Source organism: Heptranchias perlo, chromosome 5 (genome assembly GCF_035084215.1).
Source record: "Heptranchias perlo isolate sHepPer1 chromosome 5, sHepPer1.hap1, whole genome shotgun sequence".
Taxonomy (NCBI): Eukaryota; Metazoa; Chordata; class Chondrichthyes; order Hexanchiformes; family Hexanchidae; genus Heptranchias; species Heptranchias perlo.
Window position 1 is genome coordinate 75,272,072 of NC_090329.1, and position 21,359 is coordinate 75,293,430.

General features: G+C 42.5%; 1 protein-coding gene across 5 annotated transcripts in view; it reads left to right on the forward strand.

Moving 5' to 3' along the window:
* The window catches only part of fam184ab (family with sequence similarity 184 member Ab), a 162,828-nt gene that overhangs the window by 47,945 nt on the left and 93,524 nt on the right, over positions 1-21,359 (forward strand). For all 5 annotated transcript variants that reach the window (XM_067984673.1, XM_067984674.1, XM_067984676.1 and 2 more), the window contains exons 2-4: positions 4,480-5,331; positions 14,640-14,775; positions 17,702-17,883. In XM_067984673.1, coding sequence (XP_067840774.1) covers positions 4,480-5,331; positions 14,640-14,775; positions 17,702-17,883 — 1,170 coding nt within the window. The remainder of the gene's footprint in view (positions 1-4,479; positions 5,332-14,639; positions 14,776-17,701; positions 17,884-21,359) is intronic.

The window sequence follows — 21,359 nt, forward strand, 5'->3', positions numbered from 1 at the left end:
TCACATGGAAGAAAGAGACTAAACTTAAGCCTGTTGGTCTTTTAAATTGCCATTAGTTTGAGAGGACAGTTCATACCAAATCAGTTATTACTATTTAGCCATGTTTGACCTTGTATTAGAGGTTTGTTGACATTTATGTTTAGCACATCTATTACATGTGAAAGTGTCACACATGCACAGTGTACCCGATTAGCTAAATATTCTTTTCATGGGACAGTAACAAATCATAACTGAACATTTAGGGAATCCACCAATGTTGCATCTTAAAAAAAAACTTTTTTTAGCAAAAAACTGTAGATGCTGAAAATCTGAAACAAAAGCATAAAATGTTGAAAACACTCAGGTCAGGCAACATCTGTGGAGAGAACAGACCAGTTAACATTTCTGGGCCAGAACCTTCTTCAAAACTGAAAAATAAGAGATAGACAGGCGTATTAATACAATTAATGCACTCGCGGGGCAGACTGTAGATGAGAAATAGGAGGGGACCAAGGATAGATCCTTGGGGGGACTTCAGAGTTAACAGTGCGGGAGTAGGAAGAGAAGCCATTGCAGGAGATTCTCTGGCTACGACTGGATAGATAGGAATGGAACCAGGCGAGGGCAGTCCCACTCAACTGAACAACGGAGGAGAAGCGTTGTAGGAGGATGGTGTGATCGACCGTGTTGAGGCTGCAGACAGGTCGAGAAGGATGAGTACGAATAGTGTCCCATCGTCATAGTCACCTAGGATGTAATTTGTAACTTTGATTAGCGTCATTTCAGTGCAGGGGCAGGGATGGAAATCTGATGGGAGAGGTTCAGACATGGAGTTGTGGGAAAGATGTGCACGGATTTGGGAGGCAACAACACATTCAAAGACTTTAAATATAAGAACATAAGAAATAGGAGCAGAAGCAGGCCACATGGCTCCACAAGCCTACACCGCCATTCAGTAAGATCGTGGTTGATTTTCGGCCTCAACCCCACTTTCCCGCCCAATCCCCATATCCCTTGATTCCCCTAGAGTCCAAAAATTTAGCTATCTCAGCCTTGAATATACTCAACGAGTCAGCATCCACAGCCCTCCGGGGTAGAGAATTCCAAAGATTCACAACCCTCTGAATGAAGAAATTCCTCCTCATCTCAGTTTTAAATGGCTGACCCCTTATCCTGAGACTATGCCCTTAGTTCTCAACTCTCTAGCCAAGGGAAACAACCGCACAACATCTACCCTGTCAAGCCCTCTCAGAATCTTGTATGTTTCAATGAGATCACCTCTCATCTAAACTCCAGAGAGAATAGGCCCATTCTACTCAATCTCTCCTCATAGAACAACCCTGTCACCTAACCTGTCTATATCCCTTTGCAGACTCTTTGGGTCCTCCTCACAGCTTACTTTCCCACCTAGCTTTGTATCGTCAGCAAACTTGGATACATTATACACTTGGTCCATTCATCTAAGTCATTAATATAGATTGGAAATAGCTGAGGACGAAGCACTGATCCTTACGGCACCCCACTAGTCGCAGCCTGCCAACCTGAAAATGACCCGTTTATTTCTACTCTCTGTTTTCTGTCCATTAACTAATCCTCTATCCATGCTAGTATATTATCCCCAATCCCACGAGCCCTTATCTTGCATAATAACCTTTTATGTGGCACCTTATCGAATGCCTTTTGAAAATCCAAATATACCACATCCACTAGTTCCCCTTTATCTACCCTGCTAGTTACATCCTCAAAAAAACTAATAAATTTGTCAAACACGATTTCTCTTTCATAACACCATGTTGACTCTGCCTAATCATATTATGATTTTCTAAGTGCCTTGTTACCATTTCTTTAATAATGGATTCCAGTATGTTCCTGACGACTGATGTCAGGCTAACTGGCCTGTAGTTCCCAGTTTTCTCTCTCCCTCCTTTCTTGAATAGCGGGGTTACGTTTGCTACCTTCCAATCCGCTGGGACCGTTCTAGAATCTAGGGAATTTTGGAAGATCACAACCAATGCATCCACTATCTCTGCAGCAACCTCTTTTAGAACCCTTGGATGTAGGCCATTAGGTCCAGGGGATTAGTCAGCTTTTAGTCCTTTAGTTTCTCCAGTACTTGTTCTCTACTGATATTAATTACTTTAAGATCCTCACTTTCATTAGCCCCTTGGTTCCCCAATATTTTTGGTATGCTTTTTGTGTCATATGCTGTGAAGACAGATGCAAAATATTTGTTTAACATCTCTGACATTTCCTTATTTCCCATTATAAGCAAACATTTAAAGAAATATTTCAATATTTTCAACGAATATACATTCCATTGATCAATAAAAACTCCACGGGAAAAGTGATTCATCCATGTCTAACTAAAGAAGTTCCCTGTCTCAACCTCGAAGGGACCAATGTTTACTTTACTACTCTCTTCCTTTTTACTTGTAGAAGCTCTTACAATCTGCTTCTATATTTCTTGCTCGTTCACTTTCATATTCTATTTTCTCCCTTTCTATCAATTTTTTGGACATTCTTTGCTGGTTTCTAAAACTCTCCCAATCTGCAGGCTTACTGCTCCTCTTGGCAACATTATAGGCCTCGTCTTTTAATCTATTACTATCCTTAACTTCTTTAGTTAGACATGGATGAATCACTTTTCCCATGGAGTTTTTATTGACCAATGGAATGTACATTCATTGAGAATATTGAAATATTTCTTTAAATGTTTGCTTATCTACTGTCATACCTTTTAATTTAATTTCCCAATCTACCTTAGCCAACTCGCCCCTCATACCTATGTAATTGGCTTTACTTAAGTTTAGGACTCTAGTTTTGGACCTAAGTATGTCACTCTCAGAATTTCACCTTGAGTTTATCATATTATGACCACTCTTCCTCAGAGGATCCTTTAATGTGAGATTACTAATTAACCCTGTCTCATTACACAGTACAAGATCTAAAATAGCCTGTTCCCTGGTTGGTTCCATGACATATTGTTCTAGGAAACTGTCTCAAATGTTTTCCATGAACTCGTCCTCCAAACTGCCTTTGCCAATTTGATTTGCCCAGTCTATATGAAGATTGAAGTCCTACATGATTACTGCATTACCTTTGTTACAAGCTGCTATTATTTCATGATTAATACTCTGTCCAACAGTATACGGTATAGCTATCGTTAGGGGGCCTACAAACTATTCCCATCAGTGTTTTCTGCCCCTTGTTATTTCTTATTTCCACCCATACTGATTCTACTTCCTGATCCTCCTAACCAAGATCTTTTCTCACTACTATCCTATGTCATCCTTTATTATCAGAGCTACCCCCCACTCCTTTTCCATTCTGCTTGTCTTTTCGAAACATGAAGTACCTTGGAATATTTAGTTCCCAACCATGGTCACCTTGCAACCATGTCTCTGTAATGACTATTAGATCAAACCCATTTATCTCTATTTGTGCCACTAATTTGTCTATCTTGTTACGAATGCTTCGAGCATTCAGATAAAGAGCCTTTAATTTTAACTTTTTACCATTTTCCCCTGCTTTGACCTTATTCGCTGATGCACTATTACCATTAAACTCTCTGTCCCTTCCTGCCACACTCTGCTTATCTTTACCCAAATCACTACACTGCTCTGTTGCCTTGACTTTTCTCTTTAGATTTCTAAATTTCCCCTCACCTGACCTCTCCCACCCCCCGCCCCCTTTTTCGTTGACAGCTCTAGTTATTCGATTCGCCAGGACACTGGTCACAGCTCAGTTTAAGTGGTGGCCGTTCCAACGGAGCAGCTCCCTCTGTCCCCAGCACTGGTGCCAGTGCCCCATGAATCGAAACCCCTGTCCTCACACACCACGCTTTGAGCCACACATTTAACTCTCTGTTCCATTTGCCCTTTGCCAATTTGCACGTGGCTCAGGTAGTAATCCAGAGATTATTACCCTTGAGGTTCTGCTTATTAACTTAGAACCTAGCTCCCCAAACTGTCTCTTTCCTCTTTGGAGAGGAAAGGGAGGTTGGGTATGGTGCGGCAGTTTGCAAGGACAAGAGGGGTCAAGGGTGGTTCTTTTGAGGAGGGGGAGTGATGACTTCAGATTTGAAAGGGAGCGGGACAGTACAAGGATAAGGAACCGTTAACAATATCAGCTAACATGGGGGCCAGGAAGGGCCCCCATGTTAGCTGGTCAGAAGTTTAGTAGGAGTGGGGTCAAGAGAACAGCAGTTGGGTCTCATTTATGAGATGAGTATGGAGAGGGCAACCTTGGACAGGGGAGATAGGGGAGAAATTAGAGAAAGTTGCAAGTTCAGGGCTAAGGCAGCTTTCTGCAAGGCAGTTCTTTACACATATTCGGAATGGACAATCAAAGTGTGAATATTCTTTTACTTATACCATAGAAGACATAACATTTTATGTAATATCCTTATGTTAAAAAAACAAATCCTCTAACTTGCCATGAACAATGCTATGACAGATCCATTAGCCTTATAAATATATTGTATGTCATAATTTTTTGCAGGTGATCTATGCTTTAAATACTAAAAATGATGAACATGAGGCTGCTGTCCAGACACTCAAGGAGGCCCACGAGGAAGAAATCCAACAAATTTTTGATGAAACAAAAGAGAAGATTCTTCAGTATAAGGGCAAAATCAATGAGGAAGGAGAACTACGGAGGAGAATCCAGTCCTTGGAAGAATCTCTGGAACAGCACGAGCAGATGAAACAGCAAGCACTAGCGGAATTTGAGGCCTATAAGCAGCATGTTGAAGAAGCACAACTTGTTACAGAGACCCAACAAATGCAAGGTGTTGTGATTATGTCTAGAAATATCCAAGAAATGAAGGAAAACTTTGATGATAAGTTACAACAGTTTATGCAGTTACAGTCCGAGCTTGGACAGGATAAACAGGAAACTCTGGAAGATCTGCGAGCAGCTCACAAGCTAGAGGTCCAGAACCTCTTGAGGACTCATCACAGAGAGCATGAAACTTCAAATAAACAACAGGAGAAGTTACAGAAACTGCTCAAAGCTGAACAGACTGCTATGAACAATAAAATTGAAGAATTTACATTTGAGAAGCAAAAACTAGCAGACGAATTTGAAGCTAAATTGAGCAAAGCTCAGGCCTTTTATGAACGTGAATTTGAAGCCTTAAAAAAATCTCAGCAGTCATCTGAAGATTTACTGCTATGGAAACAGAGGGAGTCTCAGCTAAAGATGGAATTTCAAATCCAAGAGACTGCTTTGAAAAGAGCACTTGACAAGCTGCAGACAGAGTTGCAGATCACTCAGGAGGATGCCAATGAACTGAGGAACAAGTGCCAACAGCTTCAAGAAGCATTAAACACAGCAGAAAACCATGTACAAGTAAGAACTAATATAAATGATTAGAAAAGGTGGATATAAAGCATTTGCTGCTGATTTAAAAACAAATTACAACTCCGGGCAAAGATGAATATAACACTGGTTATATCTGAAGTGGTCTCCTTTTGGAATTTAAGCCAGTTTCTTTTTTGGTTTCTGAACTTGTATATCTGATGAAATAACTTCTATGCTAAAAATAGAAATTCTGCCAATACTATTGTTTCAAATTAGTCAGTCAAATATCTTGGTCAGTAAAATGAATGTCGTGAATTATTTTTAGACTGTATGATAATACAGCAGTAGGGAATTTAAGAAAGAAAGAAATAGGAGCAGCAGTAGGCCATACGGCCCCTCGATCCTGCTCCGCCATTCAATCAGATCATGGCAGATCTTCAACCTCAACTCCACTTTCCTGCCCGATCCTCATATCCCTTGATTCCCCTAGAGTCCAAAAATCTATCTATCTCAGCCTTGAATATACTCGATGACACAGCATCCACAGCCCTCTGGGGTAGAGGATTCCAAAGATTCACAACCCTCTGAGTGAAGAAATTCCCCCTCATCTCAGCCTTAAATGGCCGACCCCTTATCCTGCGCCTATGCCCCCTGGTTCTAGACTGTCCAGCCATGGGAAACAATCTCTCAGCATCTACCCTGTCAAGCCTCCTCAGAATCCTTAATGTTTCAATGAGATCACCTCTCATTCTTCTAAACTGCAAAGAGTATAGGACCATTCGACACAATCTCTCCTCATAGGACAACCCTCTCATCCCAGGAATTAATCTAGTGAACCTTTGTTGCACAGCCTCTAAGGCAAGTATATCCTTCCTTAGATAAGGAGATCAAAACTGTACGCAGTACTCCAGGTGAGGTCTCCCAAAGCTCTGTAAAATTGTAGTAAGACTTCCTTACTCTTTTACTCCAACCTTCTTGCAATAAAGGCCAACATGCCATTTGCTTTCCTAATTGCCTGCTGTACCTATAGAACCATAGAAAAGATACAGCACAGAAGGGGGCCATTCGGCCCATCGTGTCCGCGCCGGCTCGAAGAACAACCAGTTGCCCATTCTAATCCCACCTTCCAGCACCCGGTCTGTAGCCCTGCAGCTTACAGCACTTTAGGTGCAGGTCCAGGTAATTTTTAAGAGTTGAGGGTCCCTGCCTCTACCACCAATTCGGGCAGCGAATTCCATACACCCACCACCCTTTGGGTAAAAAGGTTTTTCCTCATATCCCCTCTAATCCTTCCGCCAATCAGTTTAAATCTATGTCCTCCAGTTCTTGAACTCTCCGCTAGGGGAAACAGGTACTTCCTGTCTAGCCTCTCTGGAGCCCCTCATAATTTTGTACACCTCAATCAAGCCACCCCTCAGCCTCCTCTGCTCCAAGGAAAACAACCCCAGCCTATCCAATCTCTCCTTGTAGCTACAATTTTCAAGCCCGTGCAAAATTCTTGTAAATCTTCTCTGCACTCTCTGTAACAATTACGTCCTTCCTGTAATGTGACCAGAACTGCGCACGATACTCCAGCTGTGGCCTTAACAGCGTTTTATACAGTTCCATGATTACATCCCTGCTTTTGTATTCCATACCTCGGCTAATAATGGAGAGCATTCTGTATGTCTTCTTCACAACCTTATCTACCTGTACTGCCACCTTCAGGGACCCGTGCACATGCACTCCAAGGTCTCTCGCTTCCTCTACCCCTCTCAATATATTCCTGTTTACTGCGTATTCCCTTTTACTGTTTGCCCTCCCTAAGTGCATCACCTCACACTTCTCCGGGTTGAACTCCATTTGCCACTTTTCCGTCCACTCCACCAACTATCTTCTTGGAGTCTAGAGCTATCCTCTTCACTATCAACTACACGGTCAATTTTTGTGTCGTCTGCAAATTTGACCATCATGCCCCCTACTTTCAAGTCCAAATCATTAATATATACCACAAACAGCAAGGGACCCAACACTGAGCCCTGTGGCACACCACTGGAAACGGATTTCCATTCGCAAAGACATCCATTCACTTTTACCTTTTGTTTCCTGTTACTGAGTCAATTTTGGATCCAATTCGCCACACTTCCCTGTATCCCATGGGCTTTTACCTTTCTGACCAGTCTGCCATGTGGGACCTTGTCAAATGCCTTACTAAAATCCATGTAGACAACATCCACTGCACTACCCTCATCAATCTGCCTTGTTAGTTCCTCAAAGAATTTAATCAGATTTGTAAGGCATGACCTTTCCTGAACAAATCTATGCTGACTATCCCTGATTAAACCATGCCTTTCCATGTGACAGTTTATCCTGTCTCTCAGTATTGATTCTAATAGTTTGCCCACCACCGAGGTAAGACTGACCGGCCTATAATTGTTCAGCCTTTCCCTCGTACCTTTTTTAAACAATGGTACTACGTTGGCAGTCTTCCAGTCCTCCGGTACCTCCCCTGTATCTAGTGAGGATTGGAAAATGATCCTCAGAGCATCCGCTGTTTCCCCCCTGGCTTCTTTCAATAACCTAGGAAACAATCCATCCGGCCCTGGTGACTTATCAACTTTCAAGGATTCCAGTCCCTCTAGTACTTCCTCTCTCGTTATGTTTACCTTATCCAATATTTCACACCTCTCCTCTTTAACTACTACGTTCATATCATCCCTTTCCTTTGTGAATATGGAGACAAAATATTCATTTAAAACCCTACCCACGTCCTCTGCTTCTACACACAAGTTACCCTGATCATCCCTGATGGGTCCCACCTTTTCCTTAGCTATCCTCTTCTTAATGTACTGATAAAACCTCTTGGGGTTTTCTTTAATCTTACTAGCTATTATTTTATTATGCCCTCTCTTTGCTTTCCTTATTTCCTTTTTTATGTCATCCCTGTACTTTCTATACTCCTAGGCTTTCTGCAGTATTTAGCATTCTGTGACAGTCATAAGCTTACTTTTTCTGCGTTATCTTGCCCTGTATACTTCTAGACAACCAGGGGGCTCTAGATTTGGCAGTGCCACCCTTTTTCTTTGAGGGGACGTGTCTGCATTGTACCCATGGAATTTCACTTTTTAGTGCATCCCACTGGCTTGCCACTGATTTCTCCTCAAGAAGTTGTGTCCTGTCCACTTCTGCCAAATCACCTCTTAGTTCTGTAAAATTTGCCTTCCCCCAATTTAAAATGTTTACTCCCGATTTAATTCTGTCCTTTTCCATAATTATGCTAAAACTAACTGAATTGTGGCCACTATCCCCAATATGGTCACCCACTGTCACTTCACCCATTTGCCCATCTTCATTTCCCAGGACTAAATCTCGAATTGCATCCCCTCTTGTTGGGCTTGTCATGTTTTTTTTTATTCGTTCACGGGATGTGGGCGTCGCTGGCAAGGCCGGCATTTATTGCCCATCCCTAATTGCCCTTGAGCCGCCCTCTTGAACCGCTGCAGTCCGTGTGGTGACGGTTCTCCCACAGTGCTGTTAGGAAGGGAGTTCCAGGATTTTGACCCAGCGACAATGAAGGAACGGCGATATATTTCCAAGTCGGGATGGTGTGTGACTTGGAGGGGAACGTGCAGGTGGTGTTGTTCCCATGCGCCTGCTGCCCTTGTCCTTCTAGGTGGTAGAGGTCGTGGGTTTGGGAGGTGCTGTCGAAGAAGCCTTGGCGAGTTGCTGCAGTGCATCCTGTGGATGGTGCACACTGCAGCCACAGTGCGCCGGTGGTGAAGGGAGTGAATGTTTAGGGTGGTGGATGGGGTGCCAATCAAGTGGGCTGCTTTATCTTGGATGGTGTCGAGCTTCTTGAGTGTTGTTGGAGCTGCACTCATCCAGGCAAGTGGAGAGTATTCCATCACACTCCTGACTTGTGCCTTGTGGATGGTGGAAAGGCTTTGGGGAGTCAGGAGGTGAGTCACTCGCCACAGAATACCCAGCCTCTGACCTGCTCTCGTAGCCACAGTATTTATATGGCTGGTCCAGTTAAGTTTCTGGTCAATGGTGACCCCCAGGATGTTGATGGTGGGAGATTCGGCGATGGTAATGCCGTTGAATGTCAAGGGGAGGTGGTTAGACTCTCTCTTGTTGGAGATGGTCATTGCCTGGCACTTATCTGGCGCGAATGTAACTTGCCACTTATCAGCCCAAGCCTGGATGTTGTCCAGGTCTTGCTGCATGCGGGCTCAGACTGCTTCATTATCTGAGGGGTTGCGAATGGAACTGAACACTGTGCAGTCATCAGCGAACATCCCCATTTCTGACCTTATGATGGAGGGAAGGTCATTGATGAAGCAGCTGAAGATGGTTGGGCCTAGGACACTGCCCTGAGGAACTCCTGCAGCAATGCCCTGGGGCTGAGATGATTGGCCTCCAACAACCACTACCATCTTCCTTTGTGCTAGGTATGACTCCAGCCACTGGAGAGTTTTCCCCCTGATTCCCATTGACTTCAATTTTACTAGGGCTCCTTGGTGCCACACTCGGTCAAATGCTGCCTTGATGTCAAGGGCAGTCACTCTCACCTCACCTCTGGAATTCAGCTCTTTTGTCCATGTTTGGACCAAGGCTGTGATGAGGTCTGGAGCCGAGTGGTCCTGGCGGAACCCAAACTGAGCATCGGTGAGCAGGTTATTGGTGAGTAAGTGCCGCTTGATAGCACTGTCGATGACACCTTCCATCACTTTGCTGATGATTGAGGGTAGACTGATGGGGCGGTAATTGGCCGGATTGGATTTGTCTTGCTTTTTGTGGACAGGACATACCTGGGCAATTTTCCACATTGTCGGGTGGATGCCAGTGTTGTAGCTGTACTGGAACAGCTTGGCTAGAGGCGCAGCTAGTTCTGGAGCACAAGTCTTCAGCACTACAGCTGGGATGTTGTCGGGGCCCATAGCCTTTGCTGTATCCAGTGCACTCAGCCGTTTCTTGATATCACGTGGAGTGAATCGAATTGGCCGAAGACTGGCTTCCGTGATGGTGGGGATATCGGGAGGAGGCTGAGATGGATTATCCACTCGGCACTTCTGGCTGAAGATGGTTGCAAACGCTTCAGCCTTGTCTTTTGCACTCACGTGCTGGACTCCGCCATCATTGAGAATGGGGATGTTTGCAGAGCCTCCTCCTCCCGTTAGTTGTTTAATTGTCCACCACCATTCACGACTGGATGTGGCAGGACTGCAGAGCTTTGATCTGATCCGTTGGTTGTGGAATCACTTAGCTCTGTCTATAGCATGTTGCTTCCGCTGTTTAGCATGCATGTAGTCCTGAGTAGTAGCTTCACCAGGTTGGCACCTCATTTTTAGGTACGCCTGGTGCTGCTCCTGGCATGCTCTTCTACACTCCTCATTGAACCAGGGTTGATCCCCTGGCTTGTTGGTAATGGTAGAGTGAGGAATATGCCGGGCCATGAGGTTACAGATTGTGCTGGAATACAATTCTGCTGCTGCTGATGGCCCACAGCGCCTCATGGATGCCCAGTTTTGAGCTGCTAGATCTGTTCTGAATCTATCCCATTTAGCACGGTGGTAGTGCCACACAACACGTTGGATGGTGTCCTCAGTGCGACAACGGGATTTCATCTCCACAAGGACTGTGCGGTGGTCACTCCTACCAATACTGTCATGGACAGATGCATTTGCGACAGGTAGATTGGTGAGGACGAGGTCAAGTAAGTTTTTCCCTCGTGTTGGTTCGCTCACCACCTGCCGCAGGCCCAGTCTAGCAGCTATGTCCTTCAGGACTCGGCCAGCTCGGTCAGTAGTGGTGCTACCGAGCCACTCTTGGTGATGGACATTGAAGTCCCCCACCCAGAGTACATTTTGTGCCCTTGCTACCCTCAGTGCTTCATATCTTTCAGCCAACGTCCCAGACTCTTCTATCACCATCCCTGGGTATGTCCTGTCCCACCGGCAGGACAGACCCACCAGAGGTGGCGGTACAGTGATATACAGTCAGGAGGGAGTGGCCCTGGGAGTCCTCAACATTGACTCTGGACCCCATGAAATCTCATGGCATCAGGTCAAACATGGGCAAGGAAACCTCCTGCTGATTACCACCTACCGTCCTCCCTCAGCTGATGAATCAGTCCTCCTCCATGTTGAACACCACTTGGAGGAAGCACTGAGGGTAGCAAGGGCACAAAATGTACTCTGGATGGGGGACTTCAATGTACTGGCTAATAAAGTTCTCCTGGACACCGATCAAGAATTTTGCACCCTCTGTGCCCCTCACACTGTTTGAATCCCAGTTGATGTTAGGGTAGTTGAAGTCCCCTATTATTATTGCCCTCTTATTTTTGCACTCAGAAATTTGCCTGCATATTTGTTGTTCTATCTCTCTTTCGCTATTCGGGGGTCTATCGTACACTCCTCGTAGTGTGACTATCTACATGCTAACTTTTTGTGTTTCTTGCACCAGGACACCCAAATCTCTCTGGACACCAACATTTAATAGTTTCTCACCATTTAAATAATATTCTGTTTTTTTTATTCTTCCTACCAAAGTGAATAACCTCACATTTCCCCACATTATACCCCATCTGCCACCTTCTTGCCCACCTGTCTACATCCCTTTGCAGACTCTTTGTGTCCTCCTCACAGCTTACTTTCCCACCTAGCTTTCTATCGTCATCAAACCTGGATGCATTACACTCGGTCCCTTCATTCAAGTAATTAATATAGATTGTAAATAGCTGAGGCCCAAGCACTGATCCTTGCGGTACCCCACTTGTTACAGCTTGCCAAATTGAAAATGACCAGTTTATCCCTACTCTCTGTTTTCTGTCAGTTAACCAATCCTCTATCCATGCTAATATGTTACCCACAACCCCATGAGCTCTTATCTTGTGTAACAACCTTTTATGTGGCACCTTATCGAATTGCTTTTGAAAATCCAAATATACTATATCCACTGGTTCCCCTTTATCTATCCTGCTAGTTACATCCTCAAAAAACTCTAATAGATTTGTCAAACACGATTTCCTTTTCATAAAGCCATGTTGACTCTGCCTAATCATATTATGATTTTGTAAGTGCTCTGTCACCACTTCCTTAATAATGGATTCCAGCATTTTCCTGATGACTGATGTCAGGCTAACTAGTTCCCTGTTTTCCCTCTCCCTCCTTTCTTAAATAGCGCGGTTACATTTGCTACCTTCCAATCCGCTGGGACCGTTCTAGAATCTAGGGAATTTTGGAAGATCATAACTAATGCATCCACTATCTCTGCAGCCACCTCTTTTAGAACCCTCGGATGTAGGCCATCAGGTCCAGGGGATTTATCGGCTTTTACTCCCGTTAGTTTCTCAAGTACTTTTTCTCTAATGACGATTACTTTGAGTTCCCCACTCTCATTAGCCCCTTGGTTCCCCACTATTTCTGGTATGCTTTTTGTGTCTTCTACTGTGAAGACAGATACAAAATATTTGTTTAACACATCTGCCACTTCCTGATTCCCCATTTTAATTTCTCCTGTCTCAGCCTCTAGAGGACCAATCTTTACTTTTCCTACCCACTTCCCTTTTACATACTTGTAGAAGCTTTTACATTCCATTTTTATATTTCTTGCTAGTTTACTTTCATATTCTATTTTCTCCCTTTTTATCAATTTTTTGATCGTCCTTTGCTAGTTTCTAAAACTCTCCCAATCTTCAGGCTTACTACTCTTCTTGGCAACATTGTAGGCCTCTTCTTTTAATCTAACACTTAACTTTTTATCCTTAACTTTTTTAGTTAGCCACGGGTGGATCACTTTTCCCATGAAGTTTTTATTTCTCAATAGAATGTATATTTGTTGAGAATATTGAAATATTTCTTTAAATGTTTACCATTGCTTTTCAACCCTCATACCCTTTAATTTACTTTCCCCATCTACCTTAGCCAACTCGCCCCTCATACCTATGTAATTGGCTTTATTTCAGTTTAAGACTAGTTTCGGACTTAAGTATGTCATTCTCGAACTCAATGTGAAATTCTATTATATTATGATCGCTCTTCCTCAGATGATCTTTTACTGTGAGATTACTAGTTAACCCTGCCTCATTACACAATACAAGATCTAAAATAGCCTGTTCCCTGGTTGGTTCCATGACATATTGCTCTAGGAAACTGTCTCGAATGTATTCCATGAACTCATCCTCCAAACTACCTTTGCCAATTTGATTTGCCCAGTCTATATGAAGATTAAAGTCCCACATGATTACTGCATTACCTTTGTTACAAGCTCCTATTATTTCATGATTAATACTCTGACAAACGGCATAGCTACTATTAGGGGGCCTATAAACTACTTCCACCAGTGTTTTCTGCCCCTTGTTATTTCTTATTTCCATCCATACTGATTCTACTTCCTGATCCTCCGAGCCAAGATTCTTTTTCACCATTGTCTTTGTTATCCTTTATTATTAGGACTATACCCCCTCCTTTTCCATTCTTCCTGTCTTTTCTAAACATGAATATTTAGTTCCCAATCTTGGTCACTTTGCAACCATGTCTCTGTAAAGGCTACTTTTTAAAAAAAATTCTACGAGGAAGCAAGAAAAAGTGCATCTTAAAGTGGCTGGATAACTTTTTCACATAGGCCAATTGTTTTCAATGGCAAAAGAAAATTACCTTTTGTGAACTGCCTCAATGGAATCATTAGTTTTTTTTACACAGTCCCCAGTCATCCCCAATAGCTTAATTAATTAAGTCACTGCATATTGTATCACTAGGCATTCAGGCTCGAACATCCCTGGTTTCAGTTCTCAGTCTGTGATGAATTTGCTGATCTCGCTGGACTGTGGCACTTTCCAACAATATGTGGATACTGAAACCCAACAGTTGAGTGCAGTATCAAGCATTAGAACAGTGTAAATGATGGGAAATGTTGTGGAGGCCATGTTTCCTTATCTGCAACTAACTTGTATACATCTGTCCACACATGACCAGGCATACTATGGTTCAACAGGACCTTCTCCTACAAGACAGTGGGAAGGCTGGTACATGACAGAATGCATTCCCGAGTAGCTTTTCGCCTCCACCTGCCCTCGACCTGTTGAAAATTGGCAGGGGTGAAACGGAAAGCTGTTCTCTGATATTTTCTCTCTTCAAAAAATGCATCCCAGTACAATTCAGATATGTACAGTGGGAATGGGGAAGGGCATTTGATTGTCATGGCTCACATGTGGCATGAAACCCTTAAAATTCACCATCCCATTTTGTTTTTTTTTAACTTCCCTTTTGGATGGAAGACCATACCTAAGGTATGTAATATAACCATATTGAGTTTTGAACAGAGAGCCCAGTTGTAACAACGGATTTTTTTTAACAATATGGTGTGTATTCTTTCAGATGCTTCAGCAACAGCTGAAAGAGGGCCAACAGGAAGCTGATGGCACTCTTATAAAACAAAAGCAGTTAGAAGATGAACTGGTTGCTTATAAAGATCGTATTCAACAGCAGTCCACAGAACTTCTACTTAAATCAAGTAGGTCCATCTTTAGTTAAACCCCGTTTATTAAAAGAATGGCATTTCCAATATCCGATTCAATCTACTTTTCTGACTTTTGCAGCAACAATTTGGTTTGAAACAGCATAACGAACATCACAGAGGATAAATTGCCATGATGTAAAGGGTTTTCTTCATTATGTGGAAGAGAACAGATTACAGTTGATTTTTTAAAAATATGTGCTCATTGCATTATGCATAATTTTTACAGTGTGTTGGAGTTCGGAACACTAGAGGTACATAACTATCCCATCTGAGAATTAACTTGTTAATCCATCTTACATTGAATGCCCTCCATTTTACGAACAAGTCGATTTGAATTTCCAACTCTCAGCAATTTTATGATCTGATTGCAGGATTTCTGAAATGAAGAAGCGTGTATAGATTTTCTAGCAGCAGGAGTAGGCCATTTGGGTCGTCAAACGTACTCCACCACCTTGTTAGCCATGGCAGTTCTTTGTCTCTTTTTAATCCTAACTCCACACCATTTCTCCACATCCCTTAATTTCCTCACATCTCAATTCAGTATCTCCTTTTTAAACACCCCAATTGATCCTGCATTTATGATCTTCTGGGGTAGCACATTCCACATTCTCACAATGCTTTATGTGAAGAATTTTTTTTAGATTCACTTTTAACTGGTTTAGTTCTAATTGTAAGATTATACACTCTTGCTCTGGGTGTCCTTATTAGAGGGAAGAGTTTTCTTCATTATTTTAAATGCTTCAATCAGATCACCCTTTAACCTCCTGATCTCCACGGAATATAACCCAAGTTTATGCAGACTCTAATTGCAGCAAAGCCTCTTCATCCCAGGTATCATCTGCTGAATCATTGCTAGACCTCCTCCAAGTTCCTGAGATGAGATGCTTAGAACTGGTCACAGTACTCCAAATAGGGTTTGACTCGCACTTTGATTTCTTTTCAATTCAGTGGGATCACTCTTGTATTATTAGCTCCCCGCTGGTGACTGTCGGTACTTTGTAGATTTTGCCCCTGGTGTCAGCAGCCTTGGGTATGTAGCATCCATCTTGCAGATTTATCAGTTTTGACCCCTTTAAACCTGGGGTTCTAGGATCTACAAGTGATATCAGTCATTCAGTTTAGTTGTAGAACCTATTATAATAAGTTGCATGTTACTGGTGTCTTATTCAGTGAATACTTCCATAAAATAGTCATTTAATATATGTTCACTATTTTTAGTTCATCCTCCATTTCAATTCTGTTTGAATCCTTAAGGGACAAGCCTTTCGCTCTAATAATTCTGGAAGAATTGTTTACTAGCTTCTACAGCTATGTTAATTTCTAGTTTCCTATTTTGCCACTCTGACCTTGTTTTTAACATTTTTTTTGGAGGTTCTTGTATTCATCTCACTAGTTTCCCTCAACTTCTTTCCTACCAGCTTTATAGAGCTTGCTATTACTTATTTCTCTTCATATTGTCTTATTAATCCATTTAGGGTTAAGTTTCTTTAAACTGCACTTACTAGCCCTTGGTATGTTCAGATGCTGCATGCTAATTAGTATGTCTTCATTGAGTGTCCTCAACAAGTTTTCTTGAGTGCTGCGTTGCAGTTGAATTTGTTTAAGCTCTTTCCTCATTGCCTTGAAGTCGACCTTTTTAAAGTTGTTTACTTGACGCACTGGTTTATCCCAGACCTAGTCAAATTTATCATGTTATGGTAACTGTCAACCAGGGGTTCCACCTCTTCCGTTCCAGCAGTTATCTGGGTTACTTGCCATTATTATGTTGAGATGTGAGTTTCCTGTCATGGCATTTCTAATACACTGGGTCGGAAAGCATACATGAATGACATGCACTAGCTCAGATTCTAGACCACTTAGACATTCTGATGGAATGGTACCATGCCTCCAATGAGACCTTGCACAAAAGGCTTATTGGAAAATCGCAGGAGCGTTGCCTGTGATTTTATTTGTCTAATAAAGTGAATGGATGAAAAATTGTGGGCAGTGCACCCTTGATTTGCTGACAGGTCGCCTGCCTTCCCAATTTATATCAGGTTGGTAATTATGTTGGAGTTCATAAAATCCCCATTAGTTTGACCTTTCCATTTGCACATAACTTCCTTATCGCTTCATAAAGTAATCTGAAGTTTTTGTTTTGACCTGGTTTTACTAAGAGATATTTGGCAACTATTAATAAAGAAGGGGGAAGAGTCTGATAATCATTTGAAAATTTGGTATGAAATTTTTTTTTACAGAGAATGTTCAGTGTAATGCATATGTCAAAAAGTCCAACTGTACAGTCTTTAATTTTATTTCATAGTTCTCGCTGGAAGAGTTTCCACACAAGTACTGACATATTGTGCATCACTTTGCTGTATGTATTAATATTGAATTTGATAGATAAAAGAAAAAACATGCATTAATATAGCGCTTTCACAGCCTCTTGATGTCCCAAATCGCTTTACAGCCAATTAAGTACTTTTTGAAGTGTAGTCTGTTGTAATGTAAGAAACACGGCAGCCAATTTGCACACAGCATGGTCCCACAAACAGCAATGAGATAATGACCAGATCATCTGTTTTAGTGATGTTGGTTGAGGGATAAATATTGGCCAGGACACCGGGGAAATCTCCCCTGCTCTTCTTCAAAATAGTGCCGTGGAATCTTTTGCATCCACCTGAGAGGGCAGATGGGACCTCGGTTTAAAGTCTCGACCTCCAACAGTGTAACACTCCCTCAATACTGCACTTGAGTGTCAGCCTAGATTTTGTACTCAATTCTCTGGAGTGGGACTTGAAGCCATGACCTTCTAACTTGGAGGCAAGAGTGCTACGACTGAGCTACGGTCAGATGTCAGGATAACTCAAGTATTGAAATATGAGAGGCTTATATGAGAGTCTCACGAAACAATTACAAAATTGCACCATACTGTGTTTAGGTCATGTAGGGATACTTCAGGCTGCTCAAATGACCCATGAAGCTACAATCCGGGAGCTGGAGTCTAAGCACTGCAGGTTAAAGGAAAGGTTATCACATCTTGAGGAGGAAAGGAACATCTTACAGAACAACAACCAGACCTTGGATGAGCGACAGAGGCAGCAACTACTGGCCGTGGAGAAGGTTGTGTTTTTAATTTAAAAAATTTTTAAATTTCTGTCCCCAGTGTAATGAAACAGATCAAAAAGGATAGAAATAGTGTGGAGTTTTTAGAAGCAGAACAAATTACATAAAGTTCAAATTGATTGATTGTTGCTGCTTATCATTTTGAAAGTTGAATTTCTTTTCCTATGAAAATACATAGATATGGTTTATTTTAAGAAATTATTCATTTTCAAAACTTTCAATGCTGACTATGCTAAATATATTTCATATCATTCCTCAGGAGGTTGCTAAGCATTTATAATCTGTTTTTTCCCAGTTTGTTTCAAAAAAGTTCTCTTTTTTTTTTCCCCACAAGTGCTGAGTTTGATTTCATTTTTGTTAAGTGTAGCCAAGGTGCTTCCTCACAAGGAAAAAGAGAATTGGAAGGTAAATGCCACATGGGATGTGGGAGGAAGAGCTCCTACAGGGATTCCATTTAAAAACATTAAACAACAACAAATATTGGAATATATATTCATATTAGAATACAGTATCTGTTAATAGGATCTCTTAAGCCTTTCAGTTAGTAAAGTGACCAGTGATGTATGACAGATCAGTTATCAACATGTTGAGGCAGACATTGACCTGGAAAGATTTTAAGCCTGTTTTGAAGCTCAAAACGTCCTTTACTCTTGCTTTGATCCGAAATATTACTACTTTTTGGCGGTCTCCTACGTGCTAATAGTTCTCTAACTGTAGAATATCTAAGTTCTTCACTCCCTTATTCCCTAAAGCACATTGTGACATCAGAAGAAAAGCATTACATTGATTTGTGAGCTAAAGTTCCCATTTTTTTGCAGATTTCATATTGTTAATTATGCTTTACTATGCTGTGTTAAACCTTTTATTATCCTTGAGTTTTGCAGAGCGAAAATTGGGCTGCTTAATTTCTGACAGAAAAATGTTTACAAAGGTGATGAGTGAATAAAACTACATACACGCATATATTGGCTATCTTCTGTGTCATCATACATGTGCCCTTGTAGTAAATTGGTCTGTCTGACCATATAGTAATATTGCTGTGGTAAACCTGTCCCAGTTAATGTGAGAACTAGAACTAAGAAAGCAGCCATGTATGCACCTGGTTCCAGGCAGACTTTGGACCAGCCTTCTTACAGGGCACTGGTTTCACTCTTCCTTGTCTCTTGCCACTTCTTGCTCATTAGAAATACTCTAGCCCTGTCTGTTATCAAGCCCTAGGCTTCCCATTCTCCTATGACCTCAGCACCAGGCTGCTCTGTTCTCTTCAACTCAGTGCTAGTGACGTGCGCCTGCTTATGCTCCACTCCCGACACCCCAGTCCGTGCTCAGCTCTGCTCGTAAGGAGAATACATCCTTGATCTTCAATGGGTGTATACAACAGAATCCAGAGCGTCTCATCTACCTGCCCCACCTGTGACCGAGTCTGCGGTTCCAGGATTGGACTAATCAGCCACCGCAGAACCCATCCTCCCGGAGTGAAAGGAAGTCATCCTCGACCCTGAGGGACTGCCAAAGAAGGAGAAGACAACACCAACCTGCACCTTATGAGCTGTGAAAGGTCAACTAAGTGAGATGCTGATGGACTGAGTTTCTGCTGAGAGAAGATAAGGGAGCAAGTTTAGCCTATAAAGGAGTTCAGTATAGAGCTAGTGTGGGGTTGAACCTATGATACCAGCCACATAGGCAGGTGAGAATTAGTTCACAAAAGTTAGGAGCATAGAAATGGCAGGATCCGACACTAGGCTAGTGATGTGTGTGGCATATATTGAATCTGCAAAATGTCCGAGAGGATTATGTATGTATTAAATGCCAGAATATTTTGTTGTTTGAGCAGAGGAGGGATTAAGAATAAGTACAGTGAAGAGACAAAGCGCTCTAAAATAGTAAGCTCAAAGAGAGGAGTATGGAGAAATGTACCCTGTCAAATAGAAGAGAGGTTAGGAAAAGGTTAGTGAAAGAAAGAATTAAAAAAGAGAAAAGTGAATTAAGGAGTATGAAGACACTAGGGTGGCAGTTTATATATGAAAGTGCAAAGCAATAAAAATAAAGTTAAGGAACTGAAGGCACTAATTAGAATGGAAGGACATGTTGTTGTAACCTTGATGGAAACTTAGCGTGAACTGTGATAATGTCAAGAACTAAATATTTTGAGCTATAAAATTTTCCTTCTCTAGGAGAGATCGACAAGGGAGGAGGGTGGCCTTTTTAATTAAGGACATGATTACAACCATAGAAGGAAAGTTTTCATTGGTCTGTTTCTAAATCAGTATGCTGCATGTCTAATAAGATGTGGAGATGCCGGTGATGGACTGGGGTTGACAATTGTAAACAATTTTACAACACCAAGTTATAGTCCAGCAATTTTATTTTAAATTCACAAGCTTTCGGAGGCTTCCCCCTTCCTCAGGTGAACGATGTGAAATGAAGTCCTCGAAATGAAATCGCATTTATAATTCACAGAACAATGCTTGGTGAGTACAGACAGTTTTTTCAACTGCCCGTTGCCAAGGCAATCAGTGTGCAGACAGACAGGTGTTACCTGCCAGGTCTCACAGAATATACAAATCACCAAAAAAAAACAAAAAACCAACAAACAAAAAAAAACAGAGATAGAGAGGTAGAAACATAGAAAAGACAGCAACTGACCCGTTATATTAAAAACAGATAACATTTGTTCGCTGGTGGGGTAACGTGTAGCGTGACATGAACCCAAGATCCCGGTTGAGGCCGTCCTCATGGGTGCGGAACTTGGCTATCAATTTCTGCTCGACGATTTTGCGTTGTCGTGTGTCTCGAAGGCCGCCTTGGAGAACGCTTACCCGAAGGTCGGTGGATGAATGTCCATGACTGCTGAAGTGTTCCCCGACTGGGAGGGAACCCTCCTGTTTGGCGATTGTTGCGCGGTGTCCGTTCATCCGTTGTCGCAGCGTCTGCATGGTCTCGCCAATGTACCATGCTCTGGGGCATCCTTTCCTGCAACGTATGAGGTAGACAACGTTGGCCGAGTCACAGGAGTATGAACCATGCACCTGGTGGGTGGTGTCCTCTCGTGTGATGGTGGTATCTGTGTCGATGATCTGGCATGTCTTGCAGAGGTTACCGTGGCAGGGTTGTGTGGTGTCGTGGACGCTGTTCTCTTGAAAGCTAGGTAATTTGCTGCGAACGATGGTCTGTTTGAGGTTGGGTGGCTGTTTAAAGGCGAGTAGTGGAGGTGTGGGGATGGCCATAGCGAGGTGTTTGTCCTCATTGATGACATGTTGAAGGCTGCGGAGAACATGGCGTAGTTTCTCCGCTGCCCTCAGCTTGACATGTATGCTCAAGCTATCAGGAAATGCGTCAATGCCAGATTCATCAGCCGCACTCAGAAGACAGTCCAGAATGTCACCCGAGCACAACGCAACGCCATCAACGCTCTCAAGACCAACCGCAACATCGTCATCAAACCAGCGGACAAAGGAGGAGCCATTGTCATA